General features: G+C 55.1%; 10 protein-coding genes across 10 annotated transcripts; 5 read left to right on the top strand and 5 right to left on the bottom strand.

Moving 5' to 3' along the window:
• Window positions 1-149: 149 nt before the first annotated feature.
• PHYSODRAFT_299156 (hypothetical protein) lies at window positions 150-1307 on the bottom strand (the record flags this gene model as incomplete). Its single annotated transcript, XM_009525851.1, has 1 exon — window positions 150-1307. The coding sequence occupies one exon, from the start codon at window positions 1305-1307 to the stop codon at window positions 150-152; it is 1158 nt and encodes a 385-aa protein (XP_009524146.1).
• Window positions 1308-2015: 708 nt separating this feature from the next.
• Window positions 2016-3191, bottom strand: PHYSODRAFT_299155 (hypothetical protein; the record flags this gene model as incomplete). Its single annotated transcript, XM_009525850.1, has 1 exon — window positions 2016-3191. One exon carries the CDS (start codon window positions 3189-3191, stop codon window positions 2016-2018), a length of 1176 nt encoding a protein of 391 aa, XP_009524145.1.
• Window positions 3192-3782: 591 nt separating this feature from the next.
• PHYSODRAFT_299154 (hypothetical protein) lies at window positions 3783-4763 on the bottom strand (the record flags this gene model as incomplete). Its single annotated transcript, XM_009525849.1, has 1 exon — window positions 3783-4763. One exon carries the CDS (start codon window positions 4761-4763, stop codon window positions 3783-3785), a length of 981 nt encoding a protein of 326 aa, XP_009524144.1.
• A 597-nt stretch (window positions 4764-5360) lies between these two features.
• Window positions 5361-6248, top strand: PHYSODRAFT_354390 (hypothetical protein). The gene has a single exon (XM_009525848.1). The coding sequence runs from the start codon at window positions 5376-5378 to the stop codon at window positions 6063-6065; it is 690 nt and encodes a 229-aa protein (XP_009524143.1). The 5' UTR covers window positions 5361-5375; the 3' UTR covers window positions 6066-6248.
• A 497-nt stretch (window positions 6249-6745) lies between these two features.
• On the top strand, window positions 6746-8206 carry PHYSODRAFT_329369 (hypothetical protein; the record flags this gene model as incomplete). Its single annotated transcript, XM_009525847.1, has 7 exons — window positions 6746-7000; window positions 7065-7143; window positions 7218-7329; window positions 7404-7584; window positions 7658-7834; window positions 7914-8027; window positions 8111-8206. 7 exons carry the CDS (start codon window positions 6746-6748, stop codon window positions 8204-8206), a joined length of 1014 nt encoding a protein of 337 aa, XP_009524142.1.
• Window positions 8207-8519: 313 nt separating this feature from the next.
• PHYSODRAFT_354389 (fructose-1,6-bisphosphatase) lies at window positions 8520-9764 on the top strand. Its single transcript, XM_009525846.1, has 2 exons — window positions 8520-9020; window positions 9091-9764. The coding sequence occupies exons 1-2, from the start codon at window positions 8578-8580 to the stop codon at window positions 9653-9655; spliced, it is 1008 nt and encodes a 335-aa protein (XP_009524141.1). The 5' UTR covers window positions 8520-8577; the 3' UTR covers window positions 9656-9764.
• A 21-nt stretch (window positions 9765-9785) lies between these two features.
• PHYSODRAFT_491837 (hypothetical protein) lies at window positions 9786-10328 on the bottom strand (the record flags this gene model as incomplete). Its single annotated transcript, XM_009525845.1, has 1 exon — window positions 9786-10328. The coding sequence occupies one exon, from the start codon at window positions 10326-10328 to the stop codon at window positions 9786-9788; it is 543 nt and encodes a 180-aa protein (XP_009524140.1).
• Window positions 10329-12113: 1785 nt separating this feature from the next.
• PHYSODRAFT_313617 (hypothetical protein) lies at window positions 12114-13530 on the bottom strand (the record flags this gene model as incomplete). The annotated part of the gene is made up of 2 exons (XM_009525844.1): window positions 12114-13138; window positions 13209-13530. The coding sequence occupies 2 exons, from the start codon at window positions 13528-13530 to the stop codon at window positions 12114-12116; spliced, it is 1347 nt and encodes a 448-aa protein (XP_009524139.1).
• Window positions 13531-17861: 4331 nt separating this feature from the next.
• PHYSODRAFT_496819 (hypothetical protein) lies at window positions 17862-18140 on the top strand (the record flags this gene model as incomplete). Its single annotated transcript, XM_009525843.1, has 1 exon — window positions 17862-18140. The coding sequence occupies one exon, from the start codon at window positions 17862-17864 to the stop codon at window positions 18138-18140; it is 279 nt and encodes a 92-aa protein (XP_009524138.1).
• A 2373-nt stretch (window positions 18141-20513) lies between these two features.
• PHYSODRAFT_490055 (hypothetical protein) lies at window positions 20514-22930 on the top strand (the record flags this gene model as incomplete). The annotated part of the gene is made up of 2 exons (XM_009525842.1): window positions 20514-22358; window positions 22394-22930. The coding sequence occupies 2 exons, from the start codon at window positions 20514-20516 to the stop codon at window positions 22928-22930; spliced, it is 2382 nt and encodes a 793-aa protein (XP_009524137.1).
• Window positions 22931-24354: the final 1424 nt, after the last annotated feature.

Below are 24354 nucleotides of genomic sequence, written 5' to 3'. Positions count from 1 at the left end.
TGGGGATGGAGCTTGAAGTTTCGACTGCTAAACGAACAAACCTTTTGGTGGCGAGAACTGTGGCAAGAAATGGCGGTGTAGTTAAGCAACTTATCGAGTTGAATTGAGTACCAGTACAGTAGTCGTTAAGTTGACGCATTGGAGAGTAATTAGGAGCGATGAGTGAGCGGTGGCATGACTTCAGTTGGTGCGTTGGCACCAAAGTTCCCTCGCCTCGACAGAATCATGGTGGTCGCACTACTGTGCCGCCTCTGCCTCGTCCTCTCTTGCTGCTCTTGGACAGGCCCGATAAACATCTCCAAGTCGGCGGTTGTTGGCCCACGAGTAGCTATTTGCTTGTCCTCCACTACTTCATCAACGCAGATTTTGGCGTTTGTACTGCTTGGAGCCCCTGGGGGTGAAGCTCTGGACAATGGCTGAATCGGTTTTCGCTCGGGGGTAAGAGGGGCGTGTGATGAGGTGCCAGAGTTGCCGGACACCAACCGCAACAGCTCGTTCTCCCAGTTTGTGAATTCCTCGTCGATATCCTTCGAAATATCGCCGAGACCGAGAGCGCATACCCGTACGGCTCCCAGACTCTTCAACGCTCTGTCAACGTACTTGGCTGCTGAATTGTATGAGCGGTAAATGGAGTTACCGACACCGAAGACTGCGTACTGGAACCCATGCAAAGCCCCTGTGGGCTCACACTCAACCTTTGACGCTTTGGCTCCGCTGAACGGGAGTCGCCAGTTCACGTGGAAATTTGACTTTGCTGTCTGTGTAGAGCGACCGGGGGCTTCTGAAGCAGGTTGTGATGCGGTCAGTGTAAAATGTCGAGTGCTGGGGGTGAACATTCTGGTGTGACTATCAATTGTCGCGTGTGGTGGTGGGGAGACTTTAGCCGCATCAGGATGATAATCGTCTTCGAACTGTCGTGGAGTTTTCGTTGCTGTGTGATTTGCTTCCGACGTCTTGCGGAGCCAAAGCAGAAACTGCTCAGCGTTGGGCGCTGGCTTGCCCGCCGCATGGGTGGAGATCACGAAGACTGCAACTCGGAAAGGGACCGAAGTGGAATCGATATGCTCCGGCTTGAACTCTGCAAGCGATTGGATCGTAACCTGAGCTCCTCGGTCCTTACTGCGTACTGCAAGTGAACACGCCAGTTGCTCCGAAGTAAAGGTCAACGACCCGAGAAAGACGTCCACGTGGGTGATGAAACACTCGCCAGAATCGTGGGCTCTAATCGCCGACGGGTGCCCCACCTGAAAGGGGTGTGCGTGATCGTAATTTGCTGATACTGAAGAACGCGGGGACTTCTGCTCCATGCTGCCTACCTCTCAGCTGCAGAAAAGAAGCCAAGCCTATCGGTGGCCTCTGTACACTCAATTCGCTCGACAATTCCGTCTGAGAGTTGAGTCGGTCGCAGTCTTACGTAGAGCTGACAAGAGATGTTTTTGGTGCGTCGAGCTGCACCAGGGTACTTGCTATTGATAGAGTAGTGGCAGCATGTCTTTGCTCTTCCGTTGGCAACTCAAAAGTGCCAGGCCGCTTAGTTCAATCAAAGCCCATGAACATAACCACACAGTTATACTCAAGAATGGAGGTTGTACTTGCAGGTCTTAGGCACGATTCGTGCCGCACGAAAGAAGGCTGTAATCGGTCAATAAAGCAGAAACCTTCCTGATAGTACCCCCCTCAACCATATCTTGTAGAAAATTCAGACTATTGATAGTTTCAAGGCAAACCTACTTGGCTTTACTGCGTTTTTACAACTACAGCTTCTCTGAATTTAGCCGTAATACGCCAGTCCTAGATGGTTTTGAACCCAATTCATATTTTGAGAATGACCTCAATAGGTATTTAGGTTTCTAAAACTGCAACTTAGTAGCCCACGCCGAACCTGAAAGAAGTGTAAAGACTTGAGCAACGCTACAACCAGAGGCATCTACAACGTAGTCACCTCAAAGCCCTGTGTTGCCATTGTAACAGTAAATCTGAACACTTTGGTGGTGTGAAGTTGCATTCAATCGAATTTATCTACGGGCCGTGAGCGGTGGCATTGGGACTTTGTCAGGGGACGCATGTCGAGTATGCAAAATCGTAATTGCGCTGCTGTATCGCCGCTGGTACATTTTGCCTCCCCCTCGCCCGGACACTTCCAGCTTCCTCAAATCCTCCGGTGTTGGGCCGATTATCACAGACTGCCCCGCCACGACCTCTTCAGCGCCGACCCCCGCGTTGCCAGTAGCACAAGGCAGCAACAGTCGACTCGGCAGTTTTACTGGATCTCGCGCTGTATTCGGTGCACTAACCGCGTTGCTGCTCGGCTGGTTTGAGACGACTTGAAGCAGTTGCGACTCCCACTTGTTGAATACAGCTTCGATGCCTTTGGATACATCCCCGAGGCCCAGCAGGCAAACGCGCACTCCTCCGAGTTCCTGTATCCTCGAGTCGATGTATTTCGCAGTGGCGTTGTATGTGCGGTAAACGGAGTTGCCGACGCCGAAAACTGCGTACTGAACACCAAGTAGAGGCCCATTTAGCTTGGTAACACCGTTCATTGAAGACTCTCCACCGCCGAACGGATGACGCCAATTTACGTGGAAACTCGCCCGAAATGCGTCCGACAGCGAGTGGTGGCGGTGAAGACCCTCAGGCTTTGCGGAATTGATTCGGAGCTCTCGGGGGCTGTGGCTTTTGCTGGTTGGAGAGCTGCTCGTTGGTGGCGTACACATCGCTGTGTTGTCGGGTTCTTGAGTTTCTCCGGATTGTAGAGACTCGACTGGTGGAGTGTGAACTGTCGTTGGTGCATCACGAAGCCATTGTATAAAACTCTCAGCGTTTGCAGACGGCTTGCCAGCAGCGTGGGTGGACACCACGAAGACTGTGAGGCGCGATGGTGCGCGGTAAATCGAGTCTGGGTCGACGTATTGATCCGGAGCAAAGCATTCCAGTGATCTCATAGTCACCTCTGCTCCACGTTGCTTGGCATTCTCCGCGATGGAAGATGCAAGCTGCTCCGATGTTGACGTGAGGGAGCCTAAGAACACGTCGACGTGGGTAATACTGCCTTCGGAGATGCTGTTTGCGCGCCAATTGGTAATCGATAGTCGGTGAGAGCGCCGTCGAACTTGCCCTGGAAGCTTCGGCTCGCTGAATCCGAGCTCACCGCAAGCCAACCTCGGAGAGATTTCAGACCCATTCGGCATGTTTCTCGGGTTGAGACCGTAGAGGTAAACGAAATGCAAGGAATGCAGTAAAGGACGCGGGCGTTTGTGGGATGATGCAAGGGTATTATGTTCTGGTAAGCAAGGAATTTGGGGGAGTTGGCACTCATTCGTCTCGGGGATCGTGGTCTGAGCCTATTGATAGTCGGTAACGGCACCACAAGCTTCACAGCATCATGCTTCATCTTTTTGGCATCGAGTCTTATGCTCTGCCGTAGCAACCACCAACACAATACCCCTCAAAGGTTTTTTAGCTTACCAGTGCTTGAGGTGCACAGCGGGACTCGAAGCGAAAAACAACAACAACAAAAACTACATAATTTGTCGAATTGTTGCGGTGGTTAGCAAGCATAACTATTTGAGACCTACCTTTCTTATTATTTCACGCGGCCACAACAACAAGAAAAATGAGAGCGCTTCATGCGTGAAATAGTACCAGCAATGCATGGCCATTTATACCTCAGAGAAAAATTAACGCCAGCTGCGAATAATGTTTTCGGTAGCAAAACCAGAAATGATGTCGCCCAGGTGTACAGCAAGTAGAACAGTTAAAAAGTATCTAGCCCCTACAATTTATTGCTTTAGCGGGGGCATCACTACTGGTGTGCTCGGCTCCAAAGCGCTGCGTCGCCTTAGAAGCATACTAGCAAAACTGTGAGACCTCGTAAACGACGGCTTCTTCGCGCGTTGTTGGCTGGCCGAAATATCCGCGGGTGTTGGACCAAGGGTGATCTCCTGGTCAGCATCGTGCGCATTGGTGTCGTTGACATTCGTAGTAGTTGCGCTATTGGATGGAGCCGAAACGAGATGTAAGAGTTGTTTCTCCCATTTCATGAAGGTGACGTCGATCCACTTCGACGCGTCACCCAGACCAAGCGGGAAAACTTTCAGAGCGCCAAGTTCATGAAGCCTCGTGTCGACGTACTTGGCCGTGGCGTTGAACGTGCGGTAGATCGAGTTCCCCACACCGAATACCGTATACTGGACACCGCTCAAAGGACCGTCGTCGAGTCTTAACGAGTTGTCGCTGCCACCGAACGGGTACCGCCAGTTAACGACCATGGACGATTTAGAGGCAGGCCTGGTCGGGGGCTGAGCTTGCAACTCTGCAGCAGTCTTCGGCACAGTAGTTATCCGATGTTTCCGTGGACTCGAACTCGACGGAGTGATAGCTCTCGGTGCACTCGCCTCAATGTTTGGCTCCACTTCGGATTCCCGAACAGTTCCATGTAGGGAACAAATTGATTGTGGAGACTGTTGAAGCCACAGCAAGAACGCCTCGGCAGTCGAAGCTGGCTTGCCGGCCATGTGAGTCGACAGTACGAAGACCAGCACTCGGGAGGGTGATCGGTAGGGGCTACTTGGTCCGACGAGGTGGTCTGGATTGAAGTTGTCCAACGACTGGAAGGTGACTGTGGCTCCTTGCTGCTCGGCCTTCGCCACCAATGAATGCGCGAACTCTTCGGACGTCGCGGTGAGAGACCCGAGCATCACATCCACGTGCGTCAGGCTCGCAGGGGCGACTCGGTGCAGCTTTCGCGTTGATCCTGGCATTTGAGATGAAATTCTATCGCAGTGTTGCGCTGGAGGACCTCCTCGGAGTCAGAGATGAAAGTACTCGTAGCAGTTGACTGTACTGTGCTGAGGGGGGGGGGGGTATTATTAGGTCAGCGGACTTGACATATTATGCTTGGACTACCTACTTATCAATAGCCAACACGGTAGGTAAGGCAATTGGAGAGTTATGGCAGCACCACGTTGAAGTGGTGACATGTCTTGAAAGTTGAAACTTGCCACATCCTCGAACGCCACACTACTCGCATTTGCATCAGACCAGCCGCAAATTTTTGGTGCTGCTGTTCATACCCATGCACGGCCGACCACCGCAACTGCATTGCCATATCGACAGTACATCGCTGCCTCACAACAGCATTGCGGCGCCCCCCATTTTCCCATGTTGAAAAAACTTCACTCGATCGTTCAAGATCTGCTCCGAATAGAGGGCGCAAAGATCCGCTCCGCACACTTGCCTCCACTATGCATGTAACCTCTCCGTCTATAATGCCCTACCCTCCGCCGCCGTCGCTCCTGGCCAGCCAAGGGCGCCCAAAAGCTCCCCCAAGCGACAAAGGATCCGCACAAGCCAACCACCTAAGTAGAGCAACCATGGGCATCACCTTCGACAACCTGGACACGGACGCCGGCCTCAAGAAGCTCAACGGCTTCCTGACCAACCGCAGCTACGTGGAGGGCTACCAGTTCAGCTCGGCCGACGCCGCCCTGTTCCAGCAGTTCTCGGCCGTGCCCGATGCCGCCAAGTACGCCAACGTCTACCGCTGGTATGTGCACGCGGCCGCCAAGCTGGGCCTGCGCGCCATCCTGGTGACCAAGAAGGCCGCCGCCCCCAAGGCCGCCGCTGCCCCTGCCAAGAAGGCCGCCGCCCCCGCCAAGGACGAGGACGACGACGACGACGACGACGACCTGTTCGGCGACGACGACGACGAGGACGACGAGGCCGCCAAGGCCCTGGCCGCCAAGCGCGCCGAGGCCGCCAAGGCCGCCAAGAAGGAGAAGAAGAAGCCCGTGGAGCGCTCGCAGGTGGTCATCGAGGTGAAGCCCTGGGAGGCCGAGACGGACCTCGAGGAGCTGGCCGCCAAGATCAAGGCGCTGCCCGTGGAGGGCCTGACCTGGGGCGAGGGCCACAAGCTGGTGCCCGTGGCCTTCGGCATCAAGAAGCTTCTTGTGCAGTGCGTCATCATCGACGACCTCGTGCTGCTGGACGACATCACGGAGGCCATCGAGGGCTTCGAGGACTACGTGCAGTCGGTGGACATTGCCTCGATGAACAAGCTGTAAGCAGAGAATTGCTTTGGCTTAGGTAGGTTGTCGTCGGTCGGTCCCCCGCAACAACAAGAGGATGTGTGGACGGACGGATCTGGAGCTCGCCTGGATGTTGTGGTCGGCGCTGCGCACTGCAGATTGGTTTCCCGGCTTGGCTGAGCTGCTTCTGGACGTGAGCTACGAGTAGAAATAAAAAACAAGAAAAAAAGAAGAAAACAATACCATGCACAATGCGGTAGCTCTCGGCTCTCCTCTTGTGTTGTTGTTAAACCTCTGCGGAGATTGCAACACCAGAACGCGTTTGAGTGCTAGTATGGCACTGCTGGACAAGTTGAAGCAGACTGGGGCGAAAGTTCGAGCCAGCAAAGGCGAACTGGCAGTCACTTCCGATGACGCGCCACTTTCCGATGTTTATGTGCCACCGCCCAAGCCCAGGCATCTTGCGTAGCGGTTGCAGTTTACCTCATCGTGGCAATCCTCCGGCGGTCTGCTTGGTGATCGCCATCCTCCTTCTTGTCACCCTTCACGAGTGTCACTGCGGTGGTGGATATCTCGACCCCTGACAAAACAACGTCACCGCGTGGAGTTTGAGAGCTGAGAGCTGCCTCGCCTTCTCCGCCATTCCGCATTTCGCGCTGCAACACACACTCGTCCGTCCCCAAGAGCCTCCTTCCTATCCTTCGTCTTGCTTCACCATGGCTACCGAGGTCGACCACTCGAACCCCATCACGCTCAACCGCTTCATCCTGGCGGAGAAGGAGATCCAGGGCAACGCCGACCTGAGCGTGCTCTTCTCGTCGATCGAGTTGGCGTGCAAGGTCATCGCCAGCTCAGTGCGTCGTGCCGGGTTGACTGGGCTCTACGGTCTGGACGGATCGGAGAACGCCACGGGCGACCAAGTGAAGAAGATGGACGTGCTGGCCAACGAGGTCTTCATCAACTCGTTGAAGGTGCGTGCTCTGAATGCTGATCGAGTTATCAGCGGGTGCTGACCTGTCACATGGTGTGTTTCAGTTCTCGACCAAGATCGAGGTCATGGTCTCTGAAGAGGAAGTCGAGCCTGTCTGCGTGGACAACATCTCGAGCGAAGGCAGTAAGTCTCTAGCACCTCTTTATTGCTCGCAGACTGTTACATGCACTCACCTGTGTTGCACCATGAACCTCCAGCCAAGTACTGCATCGCCTTCGACCCTCTAGACGGCTCCTCGAACATCGACTGCAACGTCTCGACCGGCACCATCTTCGGCATCTACCACCGCGATCGTGCGCTCAAGGGCGGGTAAGGTCGGAGTGCCTGTGTGTTGTCTTGAGCTATGACTGAGCGTCCTCCTTGTTGTGAACACCCCGGTGCAGCTACAAGGACATCCTTCAACCCGGCAACCAGCTCGTCGCAGCGGGGTACTGCATGTACGGCAGCTCCACTCAGCTCGTGCTCACCTGGGGCAGGGGCGTGCACTGCTTCACCCTCGATCCAACCGTCGGAGCCTTCATCTTGTCCAACGAGAACATGAAGATCCCCGAGAACCCCAAGACGGTAAGCGTGAACTGAACAAGTTCGCTGTCGTATCCTCCTTGACCGTGACGAATTCGCTGTGAATCCTGCGCAGATCTACTCGGTCAACGAAGGCCACTACGCCCACTGGGACCGAGCCAGCAAGGCGTTCGTGGACGAGTGCAAGAACAAGCCGACGCCGTACAACGCCCGATACGTCGGCAGCATGGTCTCGGACATCCACCGCACCATCCTCTACGGCGGCATCTACATGTATCCCGGCACGGACAAGGTAAGCAAGCATCGTCAGTTGTTCAACCCTGTTCAACATCACCTCGGCAATCTAACCACTCGTCTCAAACCCGCACCAGAACAAGGAGGGCAAGCTGCGCCTCCTGTACGAGGGCAACCCCATGTCCTTCATCATGGAGCAGGCCGGCGGCATGTCCACGACCGGCACCGAGCGCGTCCTGGACTTGTGCCCCGTACGTCGGATCGCTATCACGGAATTGGTGCAGCACATCAACATGTGAAAAACTTACAAACCTTGTCCATGCTTGTTCCGCAGACGGACATCCACCAGCGCTCGCCGATCTTCCTGGGCTGCAAGCGCGACGTCCAGCGCGTGATCGAGCTCTACAAGCAGTACGGCCAGCAGCACTAAGCAGGAGACCAATAGCACTCCGTCGTCCTCGCAGCAAGAACCTCAATGGGATATCCATCATCTGTCTCGCCACGTACTTGCGCCATGTGTTTTTCCTTATTCTAGGCTACTATCCTCATCCTGCTCTTCATTTCGGCATTTCTTCCGAATCTCACGCTCCAATTCGGACTTTTGTCCTATTTTAACGGCTTCAGGATGGCTGCATGACACGGCAGGACGTCACACGTCTCACTTCGCTGCTCCACTTCAACTCCCCGCCGCCACCGCAGGTCTGGGCAGCCCACGGCTGTTCATGTCATTCTCGAATCTGCTCCGGCGACCGCACACACTCGTCCGCCGTTCTCCGTCGCTCCGCCTCGTCGTACGTCAGCATGGCCGCCCAAGTGGACCACTCGAACCCCATCACGCTCTCGCGCTTCATCCTGGCCGAGAAGGAGATCCAGGGCAACAGCGACCTGAGCGTGCTCTTCACGTCCATCGAGCTGGCCTGCAAGGTCATCGCCAGCTCGGTGCGTCGCGCGGGCCTCACGGGGCTGTACGGCCTGGACGGCTCGGAGAACTCGACGGGCGACCAGGTCAAGAAGCTGGACGTGCTGGCCAACGACATCTTCGTCAACTCGCTCAAGTTCTCGACCAAGATCGAGGTTATGGTCTCGGAGGAGGAGGAGAAGCCCATCATCGTGGACCACGAGACGGGCGGCACCAAGTACTGCATCGCCTTCGACCCGCTCGACGGCTCGTCCAACATCGACTGCAACGTGTCCACGGGCACCATCTTCGCCATCTACCAGCGCGACGCCGCGTCCGAGGGCGGGTAAGCTACAACTTTTGTATCACCATTACGTTGCGATATAGTGTGCTGACTTTTGCGGGGTTTTACGTAGATACAAGGACATTCTGCAGCCTGGCAGCAAGCTCGTGTCGGCCGGCTACTGCATGTACGGTAGCTCGACGCAGCTCGTGCTGACGTGGGGCAAGGGCGTGCACTGCTTCACGCTGGACCCGACGATCGGCGCCTTCATCCTGTCGCAGAAGGACATCCGCATCCCGGAGGAGCCCAAGACCATCTACTCGTGCAACGAGGGCAACTACGCGCACTGGGACCGCGCCACCAAGGCCTTCGTGGACGAGTGCAAGACCAAGCCCAAGCCGTACGCGGCGCGTTACGTCGGCAGTATGGTGTCCGACATCCACCGTACCATCCTGTACGGAGGCATCTACCTGTACCCGGGCAGCAGCAAGAGCAAGGACGGCAAGCTGCGTCTGCTCTATGAGTGCAACCCCATGTCCTTCATCATGGAGCAGGCCGGCGGCATGTCCACGACCGGCACGGAGCGGATCCTGGACCTCGTCCCCACCGACATCCACCAGCGCTCGCCCATCTTCCTGGGCTGCAAGCGCGACGTGCAGCGCGTGATCGACCTGTACAAGGAGTACAACCTGGCATAGGCGACGTCAGTAGCAGCACCGTCGGTCCAAGAACCCCATGGATCGACACCCAACCCACTTGCACGCACAAGCTCCATAAAGTAACTAAGCAAATCCATGTTGAACCGATATGCCCTCCCACCAGCTTCCATTACATGTCTGCAACGGCGTACTTGTAGGCTTCCTCGCTGACGGCCGCGTTGGCATTCTGCCGCATCATTATCTTTTCCTCCCAGTTCGTTCCGCGCACAACCCCATCCCAGCGGTAGCCGGGAGCGATTCCGAAGCGGTTGGGTGGAGCAGGCGGGCCTGCGTACTTGGGCTTTGCCTTGGTGGCCTTCTTCTTGTCCTTCTTGCTCTTCTTCTTCTTCTTGCTCTTGCCTTCCGCCAGCGGGTCCTCCTGGAAAAATTTGCTGTTAATGGGGTCGAAAGCACGCACGCGCTCACGACGTTTGCGTTCCAGCTCTTCGTCGTCGTCATGGCGGGCGAATGGCGTCTTCTTCATCTCCTCCAGCAGCTCCTGCTGGGACTTCCGCTCACGCTTCTGCACTTCGCCTGTCCCCCACTCGTACTCTTCACGCTCCTCGCGCTTGCGCTTGCCGTCCAAGATCTCTTGCTGCCGAACCATCTCGTTGAGCATGTCCAGCTTACGTCCACGCTTGTCGCGATACACCGTCTCCGCGTTGGCGCCCATTTCAGCTGCATCGACACCCCGCAAGACGTCTTTGCGCTTGGCAGCGATCTTGCGCTGATGCTCGAACTCAGCAGCAGTGAACAAGCCAGCCTTCTTCTCTTCCTTCGCGTCGCTGGGCGCGGCCTTGGGCTCCTTCTTGGTCTTGTCAGTGCTGGTTTGCACCTCCTTCTTCCTTGGGCTTTGAGATCGAGACCGAGACCGAGAGCGGCGAGGCGAACGCAGTCTGCCACGGCTGCCGCTACGACTACGACGGCGGGGTGACCCCCATCTTGTGGATCTTCTGGGCGAACGCTGGCGTCGGGCTGAGGGCGACCGACTATCACGGCGACGACGGGAGCGAGGAAACCGACTGCGACTTCTTCGCTCTCTTCTTCTTGGGGGAGAAGAACTTGCGTCACGATCTCTGCCACGACGTCGACTGCTGCTTCTGCTTCGTCTTCTCTCGCGACGTCCACTAGAGACTTCTTTCCTAGAAGCCGATGGCGAGCGTTTTCCACTGCGACTGGAGGGTGGGGGGATATCTCGACCGAGGGAATCAACACGACGCTGCCGGTCAGGCGCAGCAGGTGATCGAGAGGGCGACTGGCGGCGCTTTCGTTCACCTCTACTCGAATCCGCTTCATCTCGGCGAGACCTCCGTGGAGGCGAAGCATCGTCGTCTTTCACGGAAGGCCTGCGCTTGCGTTCAACAGTTGGAGACTCCTTTTCAGTCTCCGCACCACGGCGAGGAGGAGATGCGCCATTGCTTTCTTCATCACGAGCACGCCGAGGTGGTGAGGCATCGCCACTGTGTTTATCGCGCGTACGCCGCGACGATCCTGTGCGGCGAGGGGGTGAGGCATCGTCATCAGCTTCGCGTCTACCTCTCGATGATCCCGCGTTGCTTCGACGAGGAGGGGAGGCATCGTCTTCATCGTCCCTGCGCACACTACGTGACGAGTTCTCCACAGCACGCCGACGAGGTGGAGACGCGTCGTCATCACGCCCACCACGCGCCCGTAGTGTCGGTGAGGCATCTTCAGCCCTTCCGCGGGGTTCATCACGTTTCTGACGTCTCGGAGGCGATGCATCCTCTGCATCCTCATCACTGTCCTCCATCCTTCTCCTAGTTGTTCTCCTCTCACTACCCTCGCGTCTCTTTGGCGGGGAGGCGTCCTCCTTCCTCCGTCTTGGAGGCGACGTGTCCTCATCGCTGTCGTCCCCTCCGCCACGTCCCCGCCCTGCCTTCTTCCGAGGTGGCGACAAGTCTCCATCCCCGACCTCCTTCTTCTTCGACCTTTTGCAGCCCCTGAACTCGTCTAGATACTTGTCCGAGTCCACGTAGACCGGCAAATCCTGCGGGTCCACGAGCTCCTCGCCGTCCGCCGCCACCACCAGCGGCTGCTCGTCCTCCGCAGCGTCCAGCTCCCACCTCTTCTCAATGTCTTCGCGGGTGGGGGCCGACTGCTCCCACGCGTCGTCCGCGTCCACCACGCGCGTGCCCAGAGCGGAGGATTTCGACGCTTTCTTGGACTTTTTGACCTTCTTCTTCCTCCTCCTCTCGCCGTCGGCAGCGTCTACAGCAGCGAGTAAAACAGCGTCAGCAGGTGCGGGGCTATCTTAGGTACATGGAGAGGTGAAGGAGAGGGAGATTGGGGGCCTACCGTCGCCGCCGCCAGACATGTAGCGCTGCAGGTACTCGAGCTTCGACATCATGATCGCCACTGGATGGTCGGGCACATATATTTTTTGGGTACACGTAATTTTTAGTCTTTAGTTTGTGTAGCCATGAGTGCTTTTTTAGGCTTATGGCTTCAACATGGCGCGCAGCACAAAGCTCATGAGCGAGCCAGCGGTGAGGCCGATCGACAGCACGAAGAAGATGATGCTGCCGCCCAACTCCTTCTCTGCGTTCTTGCGGAGGAGGTTGGGGTACTCCATGAACGCCAGTGTGCACAACAGTCCGTTGGAGAAGGCGCAGCCGGCCATGAACAGCATGGCCAGAGCGTCGCTGCGGAAGAGCACCGTCGTGATGACCTCGTGCGACTTGTTCTGCAGGTTGCACAGCATCAGCAGCGGGAAGAAGACCAGTCGAGCCAAGCTGGCCAGCAGCACCTTCTTCTGGCCCAGCTCGGGCCACCACGACGCGGACAGACGCGCCACGAAATCCGACGTGTTGAACAGGATGAGCGTGAACGGCGTGAACAACTTGTCGAAGAAGAGGCCCTTGTCTGGGTGCACGGACTTGATCGCCGAAGTGATGCCGGGGAAGACGCCCAGTGTCACGATAAAGATGAAGAACGTCGCGGCTGCGTAGGATCTGATCTTGAACGCGACCTCCATCATGTCCGCCTTGCTCTCCCCACCTCCTTCGCCGCCATCTTCCTCGTCGAGCAATCGCTTCCGTGGGGAGGGGTTCAGTGTGTCCACGGTCTCTGCCTCACTCGACGCGTCGTCAAAGTACTCCTTCTGGTGGTGGCCTGGGTGGTCGACACTCTGGTAATGGCGGAACAGCGCCATCCGCGTCAAAACCGCGAACGCCAGCAGACACAGCACGAGCGTGATGAACACCAGCACGAAGTACAGAAACGCGCACAGGTCCGCATTGGCATGAAGGCCGTGAAACAGCCTCGTGTCGTCTTCACCCGCCCACAGAATGACGAAATTCGACAGCGAGACCGCCAGTCCAGCAAAGCTCTGCCCACTCACCACCGCCTGCGTGTATTGCGGCGGGAATGTCGCCACAATGCGAAGCAGTCCTTCCTGCATGAGCGTCGACGCACAAGCCACCAGCAATATGCTCATCATGGTCGTGTGGAAGAACGAATAGCCTAAAACAATTCACAATAGTGAGTTGACAATTGTATCATTTGTGTCAATGTGATTGCTACATCAACTCACCGTTGAACTCGGGCATGCGCGTCCAGGCGCAGTGCACGAAGATGACGCCCATGATGACGATGAGCGAGAAGAAGACGGTGCGCACGGCCCCTGCCATGCGCTCCGCGATGACGGCCGTGCGGATGAGCATCGTCATGAGCGTGCTCACGTTGAAGGCCATGCTGAACCAGTTGAGGAACGAGTCCTCGTACGAGGTGCCCGCCAGCCGGCGCTGGAAGTAGGCCTGCGCAGTGATGAACACGTTCCACGGCAGCGACGACCCGATGCCGATGAAGAAGAAGATGGCGAACACCAGGCGCGACGTGTGCTTGCGTCCCCCCATCGCTGTCCGAGCTTGAAGAAGAAGGATACTTGTAACTTAAGAATCACTATTCCGTGTTATTGATCTCGTTTAAGTACGAAATAGCTTTCAATTACTTAAGTAAGTAAGTAAGTAAGTATAAGTTGAAGTTGGTCACTTGTCGCGCTTGAGCCACTCAAAGCGAAACGAGAAGTCCACTCCGTAGTGCTCCAGAAGGGCCTGCACAGCAAGAATGATCCACAAACACATGTTCGCCTGGATGAGCTGCCAATGGGTCTCCAGTACGAAGGCGAGCTGCCGCAGTACTGAGATTCGAGTACGGCGCTGCAGGATGACCCCGAGCGCAATGAGCGAGACGACCTCCAGCGACGAGTAGCCCATCAGCGCAAGGATGTTTCTCAACATGATTTATCGTGAAGGTTGCTCAGGAACACGCAGTTGGGAAGATGGTACGCCGCCAACCTGATTGGTAAAATACCATAGCAAGCTAGTTAGTGAGTGAAGAAACATGGTCCCCAAAATATTCACTTACTGTAGATGCTAGGAATGATGACCTCCGTGAGCTCAATCAGCAGCACGAACTCTGTCGTGTAGAGCAGCGCAAGGGAGTGGCTCAGAAACTCGTGGAAAACCGCCATGTCAACGCTGTAAACGACAGGCGGTGTGCTGTTACGGCCAAATCGACCAAGCTGGACTCGATCTGGGAGACAAACAGCGAACATTGATTTTCGTGGCCGAGCGTGTCGTCACGATTTTAGCGGACGGGCCGGAAGAGCCAGCGTTCGGACCAGTGCATAATGGCACAACGCATGAGTATTTCACACACCGATGGCAAACAACTGCGGTACATGTGAGGCTTGAGCAGTAGGAGACGCAGAGGCCGCGAGGAAGTGTTGACCGCGATGCCGAAAGCGTTGAGGTGGTTGGATGCAAATTTGAAAGTGAGTTTATTTCGTTAAGGCCCTGTGGCCGGCCGTATGGGCAGTGCCCAAGGCGGTGCTAGAGTAAATCAATCTGATTGGTCAATCCACTTCAATTTGAAGTGAATTGACGTGCGTCATACAAACGTCAATGTAGTTGACAGAGGTAATGCACCATGTGCATGTTTCTTGATTGTCATGAGTGAAGGTGTCTAAGCTAGACTAATGCTTACGCCCTAGCCTTGCACTTGAACGGGGCGGGCCGACGACGTGCTCGTCACGTCTCGATCCTTACATCCTCCCGGGTTTGACTTCACGTTGACGGCGCTTGAAGTCGTCGACGAGAACTTTCCAGTGAGAGACGTGCTTGATGTCTTTCTCGAGTTCCCACGAAGATTCGTGGTCTGGAAGACCATGCCACTTGACAAGCCACTCAGTCTTGCGGTTGAACTGGCGCTTGCGTAGTACTTGCTCGATAATGTGGAGGTCTTCTCCAGTGTCTTCATCTGTGATGATGCGAGATGCTTTCGGAAGAACACGAGTCTCAAACTTGTCCGGGTTGGAGACGTAATGGCTGAGAACGTCTACGTTGAAATTAGGGTTCAACGACTTCATACTGCGTGGCAAAATCAGACGTGCAGCGTTGTCGTTGATCATGCGCTTGATCACGAACGGACCAACTTTACGAGCCGCTAACTTTGCACGTTTGACGTCAATGTCTTTCGCAGCATGCTTGAGTGGAATACGGCGTGTATCCAGCATAACCAAATCTCCTTCCTTGAATTGGACGTTGCTACGACGTTGATCGTAGTACTTCTTTTGCGATGCTTGAGCCTTGAGTAGGTGTTCTTTGGCTTTGCCGATACTCTTGTCGCGTATATCCTTGAAGTGGTTTGCATACTCAGACAGTCCTTGTTGTACTTGAACTGTGGTAGACAGCGTAGGAAATGTTCCGAAGGGATTGCGTTCCTTACGTCCTGTGTCTACTTCAAATGGCGAAAGTCCGGTAGAAGCACTGACTAGCGTAGCGTGAGCATACTCAATCGTTCCCAACTTGGCAGCCCAGTCATCACCAGGATACGAGACCATGCAACGGAGTGCATCTTCTAGTACCAGGTTTTGACGTTCGGTTTGGCCGTCAGCTTGAGCGCGATATGACGTTGTCATATTCACTGTACACCCATAATCTACACGAGAGAGTTCCAAAAACGTGACGTGAATTTGGGATCACGATCACTGATGATTACCGCAGGCACTCCATGATGCCGAACGACATTGTCGAAGAAGTAATGAGCGATTTCTTCGGCATCATCGGTAGTGTGAACTGGACAGTAGATTGGACGCTTGGACAACTTGTCCACGACGGTCATGATAGCATCATAGCCGTCTGATTCTGGCAATCCAGTGACGAAATCCATGGAGACGACTTCCCAACATTCCTTAGGAATTGGAATCGGAATCAGCTTGCCATTCTTCTTGGCGTTGCTGTGCTTCCAACGTGTGCAGGTTTCACAACTTTGCACGTAATCGGAAACGTCTTCATGAAGCGACGCCCAGTAGTACCATTGCTTGATACGGAGGTACGTACGACGAATTCCTGGGTGCGCGGCAATACTGGAATCATGAAATTGCTCGATAATCTTCGTTCTTAGACGATTGCGCTGCGATCTCGGGACACAAAGTCTCATCACTTTGGACTCCTTGTCGTCCGTGAATTGCACATAAAGCAATCCATCCTTGAGTACGTATGGATCGTGTGAAGAACGATACTTATCTCGAAATCCAACAAGCCAGTACCTTTCGAGAGTTTGCAGAGAGCCTAGCTGCAGCTGTCCCCACCTCAGATGTCTCCAGACCACACCTGGACGAAGTTAGCCGAGTTCCAAGGCGAAGATGCGTTCGTCAAGTTTCGCTGGGAGCGATTTTGCTGTTCTGCCATATTTTGGGTGAGGACGCGCTAGTGTATGATTTGCCCCGGGGACCACTCGATGGCTGAGCGGCGCCTTCGCTGTCAGAGTCCAGACTGCAAAGGAACTGTTAAATGTGCAACGCTCTGGAAAGTGCATGAGTGCCCGACTTCGAAGCGGTGGATTGCGTACACAAATGGCCAGCCATACGCGCGTGGAGACATAGCGTGTTCGTTACCTCCTCGCGCCAAGGTGACACGTGAAATGCGCGACTACATCCAGCGAATTGACGAAAACGCGGTACCACCACGCTTAATCTGGAGCAACATCCTTCGTGCACCTGAAATACCAACCTCCAGTGCTTGGGTTTCCGACGTGCCCTCAAGTTCTGCGTAGTGTCAAGTACAATCGATGGCTACAGGGGTCTAAAAACTCTATTGTCAGGACGAAGGAGTTAGTGAAGGCGAAGGCCTTCGTTGCTGGAGTGGATCCCGACACCGCGTTTGTGTTTGGAAATCGTGAAGATGAGCACGGCTTCCCTTTTGTCGGGAACGGGGAAGATGATGAACCGTTGATACTTGGAATCACGAGCTTGAAGCTAATGCAAAACATCAGTTCGCTACAGGATCGCGAAGTATTTCTCATTTTTCACTTGGATGCTACTTTCAAGCTGAGCGACATCAGTTACCCGGTTATTACGTGCGGTTTCACCGATCGCCACCGAAGCTACCACCTAGCCGCGCTTTTCATTGTTAGCCAAAGGACCCGACGCGAGTATTACGAATCGATTGGAGCTTTCGCACGAATTTTCAGGACCCACATGGAAAGACCACTTCGAGTTGACGTGATAATTGGCGACGCCGAAGAGGCCCAATTGAACGGACTGCGGGATGTTGCAGAATGTGCAACCTGTCCGTACCTGATGTGTTTCTTCCACGTGATGTACAATGTACGCAAGCGAGTGCGACACTTACCAGATTCTGTGCGAGCAATGGTGTATCGTGGTATTCTTGACGTGCCTACACACTCAACCAAACCGATTTTTGGGAGGTGTGGTGGCGTGTATCTCAAGAGTGGCAATGCGATAGAAGGTTGCACGTCTTTTTGGGATATTTCGCGGCACAATGGATTCATAGCCGCTTCTGGAGATGGCAGATTTATCACTCTCTCCAGGGGGATACGCTACAACCAACAACCCATGTGAAGTGTTCAATGCCAGCATCAAGCGCTATACGCAGCGGAAGGCAGCGGATACGCGCCGTTTGTTGATGAAGCTACTGAAGATTGCCGAAGATTATTCGCTGTGTGTACCACCTCCTATGGCATCTGGACCAAACGCCCCGCCTCAAGTTGATAAGCAGCTGGCCCGAACTTAGTGTCGACCAACCGAGTCGTCGTTTACGCGACGACCGAGAAGTCAGTTGTTCGCGTGCTATATCATTGCGGTGATCATTTGGAAAACCGCCCCGAACTGTCTGATCTTGACGAGTTGAAGGCCCCCAGCAACGCCAAAACTCCTGTCATCATGTCGCCCGAGTGTTTAACAGATGCAGAAAAGGCTACCGCTGCCAAGTTCTATCGGGAAGCTGTGAAATGGTCTGTACGCCGCGCGCACCACGATGGCATGCCACGAGGCGGGTGGGTGGTGCACCTGAGTACGTTTGAGTGCTCATGTCTTTTCTATAAAAAGTTCCTGTCTTGTGCCCACATAATCTGTGGACGTGCGGCTTACGGACTCAGCGTGCCTGGAGTTAATGGGTACAATTTAAGGATACGCGTTTGCGCCAGAAGCGTCCACAAGTGAGCAGTGCGGCTACAGTGCATGTAGATGATTAAGCTACCGGTTTACTGCTGGCAGCCAACGAAGTGTCGCTGCATGGCAATCACACCGGGTCATCTCAGGAGACATGCGCATAACTTCCCAGCTCAAAGTCTTGGTGTGGTCGGGGCAGAAGTCGGGTTCGATATTGGCTTCGCGCCTGGTTTCAACCTTTGTCCGCAAGATCACCCCAGATACACAGCATATGCCTACAGACCAACTGGTTACACGGCGACTTTACCAGACCCGGTGGCTTTCCAGCTCGATCCATAGCATTTCCAGCCTCTCTACCCACCGATTGCACAGCCAAGTTGTGCAGCTCCCCCATATTCATTTCAGCCTGGTTTGGAGACTTGGAAGAAACATTTACCTCTGGGCCATATGTATGGTCTACGTCAACCACATCTGAGAATTTGCCACCTCCAACCGAGCCCGTCCCCATCAGACGCCAAATTGGCCGTCCCCCCTGGTCACGGCGGCCCTCGACATGCAATTTTTGTTAGATTAGTTCCCGGCAAGAGGCTACCTCCGTGTCTATAGGAATATTACATCTTTTACGACTGAAGTACTTCTCGAAAGGTCGGTAATGTTGAAATGGACGCTGGTTGTTGCCACCGATACCATGTAGTTGTTTCCTGGACCTTGCTTATATCGCAAGATCTACAAACATCTACGTCACAAAGCGATATATAATTGATGAATCACATAGTATGTATTCGAATGCCACGCTGTAGGTGTTTCTGGTTTTGTGAGTAGAACAATCAGGCTCGCGTAACGAAACCACTTTCGAGCTCTCCTGGAATCTATCTTGATTTCTCAACAGCGTTTTCCGTGTTAATAATTTATAATTTATCGGCTTGGAAGCACCTGCTAACTATTAGCACTTGGTGCCGCCAACGTAACATGGTCACTATGTGCTACTCTCCATTTATCAAAATGGAGGTTTCCATTGAGTTATATAAAGCCCACATGTGTAGTTTGGATCATCCCTTGACTTATTTCGTGCTCGGCTCTTGTCACTTCGCGCTTGTCCTGTTCAGGCGTCAATAAGTCTTGGGCGTCGCTGCTGTCATCCTGTGCGAGCAACCCCCTACTAATGGACGGAAAGGCAACTTGGCTGAGTAGGCGTTCGTGTTAACCGGATAAGTTCACGACCACTGCTCCAGTATAATCGTATCGCCACAAATGCGGGCTTAGGGAATGTAAGCACTGCAGTTCGAACCTCATACAGCCCCCTGGTCTGCTGTAGGTCGGTTACGCTCTACTTCATACTAACCCTGTGGTATTGGAAAGTGGCAGTTTCCAACGCTGTTGACCCGCCAGCCCGACAATCAAGTTCAATCAAGGGGCAATCAAGGCGAGGTCAAGCGAGAGACGGAGATGGCTGCTTCTGATTAGATGATGACATTATCCTCGGTAGAGTGACAGTCAGTGGCCGAAGCCTCGTCGGGTTCTAATAGAACCCCGAACGAGGCTTCATGGTACCCACGTTTAGGTACAGATGCATTCAGTTACGTACTTCGGCCGCACTTATTAGTGTAGCCGCGGCCGCCATTTGATGTGTCCGGAATCGCCTTATTGCGATCGTTCACACTAGATATTTGTATAGGGACATAGGACTCATCATAGGATGACCAGAACGAGGCCCCGAGGGCCTCAGAAAACTCAGTAATAAAAAGACAGTCTTCCCCCAAAGCCAACAAGGGTCAAGTCCGACTTCGGTAAGTGTAGCTAGCTTATTGTAGTGCCTGGACACGCTCGGCTGCGTGTGGATGCCTGTCGGGGAGCTTATCGTGCATTGACCGAGAGTTTCCTTGGCAGCGCCAAGAGTTGGCGTGGCCGGAGAGGCAGGAACGGTGTTACGGTATCGTTCAGTATATATTTGTGGGATTAGAGTGTCCTTGAGTGTATTAGTCTACCTACCGAGGTTTTACCTTGGTCCCCCTGTATAAGGCCTAACACGCCGGTACCCTTCCTTTCTGAGGGACTGCAGTGGGGTTGCGCGAAAGCGCTACATAGTATCCTAGCCGTAGCTCGTGGCTAGCGGTACAGGTTTTTGGGTTGACCGAAGACAACCTAAGGTGCACAGAGGCACTTGCAACCGACCCGGTGTAAGGGATCGTTCCTGGTCTTCAGGTTTTGATCCAATAAGCGCTTACCTTTGCGGGTTAGCGTCTCTAATACCTTTTGGTAGAAGAGAATTTTAGTGGTATTACCACACCACAACTGGTGCCGCGACCCGGGATTGGTGTGACCTTCTGTGTGTCTTGGTTGTTGTAGGTCTTTACCCCCAACGAGCGAAGAGGAGAAGAAGAAGAAGAGAAGCGAAGAAGAAGAAGAAGAAGAAGAAGAGAGAAGATGGCAAAGGGAGTCAAGTCAGCGGTACCAGCAACGCCGGCCAAGTCGAGTGGAACGCGCAACGAGACTTCGGTGCGCTCCGGAAGCTCATTCTCGACCCCACCGACGGATTGGATGGAGTCGATTGACGAGCGTTCGGTGAGCTACGACACGGCGATTGATTCCTCGGACGCCAAAGAAGATGACGAAGATGATGACTGGGATGTCCGGACAGCGATGTCCGACACTTCGGAAGCTGCGGTTGTGTCGGCAGGTCGCAGTGGAGGATCAAGGTCGATTACCCGCGACCTCTCCGACACGTTCAAGGACATGCCGGGCCCCGACCCCGCCTACGACGCGGATGACGGCGCCACCGAGGACTTCAAACCCTCAGTGACGGTAGGAGGGGCAACCTCCAAGCCGGTTGGCACTCGTCCTCCCCTCAACGGGGATACTCCGGCGGCCAATAAGGTCCTAGGCCGGTGCCTAGACACGATGAAGACCAAGAGCGAATGGATGCAGTTGTTCTCCCCGAAGCAAGTCCGCCAGGCCATCTGGATGGACCTCGGAGGGGCGTTGGCTACGCCGATCAACTCAACGAGCACTCGGCACGTTGCGCAGAATACTGTGGACCTCCTGCGAGATATGGAGTGCGAACCCCAGATCCTCCCCACGGAGGCTGCGCTCGAGAGTTGGACGCCGACCGCCGCTGCCACGGCGTTAACCGAGTGGAGGAAGAAGCTGCGTAATTTCTTTGGAGTGGCGGACGTCAGTTCGCGAGGCCCAACGATGCTTCGTTCGACCTCTGAGGTAGTAGACCCGTCGAAGGTCCCGCTACCAGCGACCCCTCGGAAGGGAGCCACTGATGACGGTGTCTTTGCAACCAAGGGCGAAGCCTCGCCGTACATGCAAGACTCGCACATGGTAACTCCACGATCTACGGACCGTAGTGAACGTCTGGCTAGGGAGAACGAGGCTTCATTCGCCACGTCTGGCACACGCGGAGCGACCGGTCGTCGGTCCGGCCGACGTTACGACCTCCAAGATGATTCGTCGGACAGCGACGACGACCTCGGGACCGACTACTACGAAGGGGACCTACCGAGCGAATGGGCACGTCAGGTGCGCGAGCTAAGCGCGACCGACAACCAGAGCTCAACCCCAAAGCTCGAGATCGCCACGCACTTGCCTCTCGCCAACATCAAGCCGTTCTACGGAACGCGCGACAAGAGCGAGCACTCCATGCAGTGGCTCCGAACGTTCATCTATGAGATGAAGGGAACGCATGCACCACCCAACGAGTGGTGTATGCCGTTCGAACTTATGCTCAGGGATGGAGCCCTGCACTGGTGTCGCCAGCTCCCACGCAAGACAAGACGCACGTGGAAGTTGCTGAGCGAGGCGTTCATCAAGTACTATTGCTCGAAGTTTTCCCAGTCTGCGAAGGCTCGGTACTACTCGGCCAAGCGGGAAGACAAGGAACACGTTTGTGACTACCTCAACCGGCTCAACGGCTGCGCTCGCAACGCCGGCGTGCAATTTGAAAACGGTGGTCGTGACGCGAAGGACCACGTGGACCACTTGTTGGTCACGTGTGACGACCGAAACTTAGAAGACCGTCTGTGCCACGTCCAGGTCAAGAGCATCCATGACCTCGAAGACATGATCAACGACATCCTGCGTCACCGTGACCGCAAATCTAACCGAGAATCGTCGTTCCGCCGCTCTCGGAGTCAAGATGATGGACGTCGACGCGATGCGAGGTCGAACGAGGATTCTCGTGGTGGCTACCGCCACGAACGACGCTACCACGACGAAGACCGTCGCGAACGACGTCGCCGTGACAACGATCGCCGCAACGACCGTGTCGCCGTGACCGACGCGATGGATCGCCGTACCAGTCCCGAGTCACTTTGGTTGACGCGCTGGCCGATGTGATGGTGGAATGGAACGTCGGAGGCTCGGTCGGTGCCCGCAACGAGGCTCCATACGCCCCCCGACGTGATGCTGAGGCGAACGAGGATTACTTCGAAGATGAGCGTCAATACTCGGACGACCAACGCTCGGACGAGGATTCAGACGCTGATTACGACTCGGATGGGTCTACCGGACATGTCGCTGCTGCTAACGATGCTGAGCGCAGGGCCGCAGCCGAAGGAACGTTCGCTCGGTCTGATAACCGACGCTTCAGGAACGGAGGAGGCCCGTCCAACCGTGAACGAGATGGTCGACGCCAGTATGGGCCGTGTGCCGCGTGCGGAAGCCCGTCCCACTCGGGGCACTTCTGCTACCGGCGGTGCAAACTGTGCAAACAGGTGCACGACGCTGGGAAGTGTGAAGCACTCCACGAGCTCACCAAGCTCCTGAAGTCCAAGGTCGACAAGAAGGATCTGTCGCCAGAGCTGCAAAGCCTGGTGTATGGAAGCCATTTAAACTAGGCAGCCCGCCAACTGAAACTGGGTTGGTCCCAATCGGGCTGCCACAGTTAGCTGAGCCTGCTGTTGATGCGGACTATCTGTTCGCGTTCATGGGCGAAAGCAAACGGCCTGACGACCTAAAGAACAATGAACGTGTGAAACCGACGGAAAATGGAGAGAACCGGGACGCAAGTCTCGTTGCGATTGGTATTGATGAAGATGATGATGATGAACGTGATGGACACCCGACCGAGGCTTTGATCACAAGTCTAGCCCAGATAAGGGGACCACCTCGGAACCTCGTTCGGGCGGTGAAATTACTGCCCGGTGAGGGACTGGGGTGGTGGTCGTCCCAACGATACGACAAGAGGAAGCGAATGAGGGCTTTGGTCAATGGCGCAGTGGACGACGCGCGAACGAGAATACTCCTTGACACTGGAGCGAATGTTAGCGTGATTCCTGCCAAGCGGCTACGTGTGCGAGATGTCCGGGACCACGGACGAAGTCTCGAAGTCCGCGGCATCAACCCAGGGGTGATGGAGACCCGGCGACGGGCGCTCGTCAAGATCACCCTCGGGTGGGAGCAGGTCTACGAATTTGAAATGTGGATAATGGATCACAGTGCCGGGGTGGATGTGGTCCTTGGGATGGACTTCATGATCCCGGCTGGAATCTGGCTGGATCTATTTCATGGCACCGCACGCCTTCCGGACGAGGTCATGGTACCACTGCTAAAGTCGCAGAGTGCAGAAGATGACGAACCTTACGGCACGCAGCCTTCGTGTGGGCCGATCGAGGATTTATACGTACCCGGTCGCGAGTGGCGAGAGTTTCGACTGCCGCGCCAGCGGCTACCTCGTTCGGAGTACGATGTGTGGGTACGACGCACGGGCAAGCTCGTGCCGACCGTAACGAGGTTTCGACGGGGGCAGCCGACGTGGGTACGGCTCACCAATATTACGACCACAGCGGCACAGTGCGCCAAGCATGACTCCGTGGTGCTGTGGGTACCGCATGGTGAACTACCGCGAGAGACCGGCTACGCGAGGTTGGACTCTAACAAGTACAAAGAGTGGCAGGTGTTGGCCTATTCAACGAGTCGTGATGAGACTCTGCAAGGACGAGAACGTCGTCTCTACGAGCAATGGTTGGCTGAACAGCCGCCTGCGGTCGAGCGCCGAACTTACCCGACGCCGCGAAAGATCCTGCCGAGGCCACCGGATGCACCGCCATGGCCAGAAGGCCGTCAACAAGTTCCGTTGGATGATGAGTACTCGTCACCCGATGTACATGGCTACGACGACGACCCCAGGGTCAGTGAAGGCTCGGTCGATGTCGCTCGAGCTGATACAACCGATGTGGATCGTGCTGGTGGGTCGAACGATGGTTCGGACGACGAGGCCAGCGCGTCGTATGACTCGGACGTACCCGGAGACTCGCCGCCT

This window comes from Phytophthora sojae, assembly GCF_000149755.1.
Source record: "Phytophthora sojae unplaced genomic scaffold PHYSOscaffold_3, whole genome shotgun sequence".
Lineage (NCBI taxonomy): Eukaryota > Oomycota > Peronosporomycetes > Peronosporales > Peronosporaceae > Phytophthora > Phytophthora sojae.
This window is presented reverse-complemented; position numbering and strand designations above follow the sequence as displayed.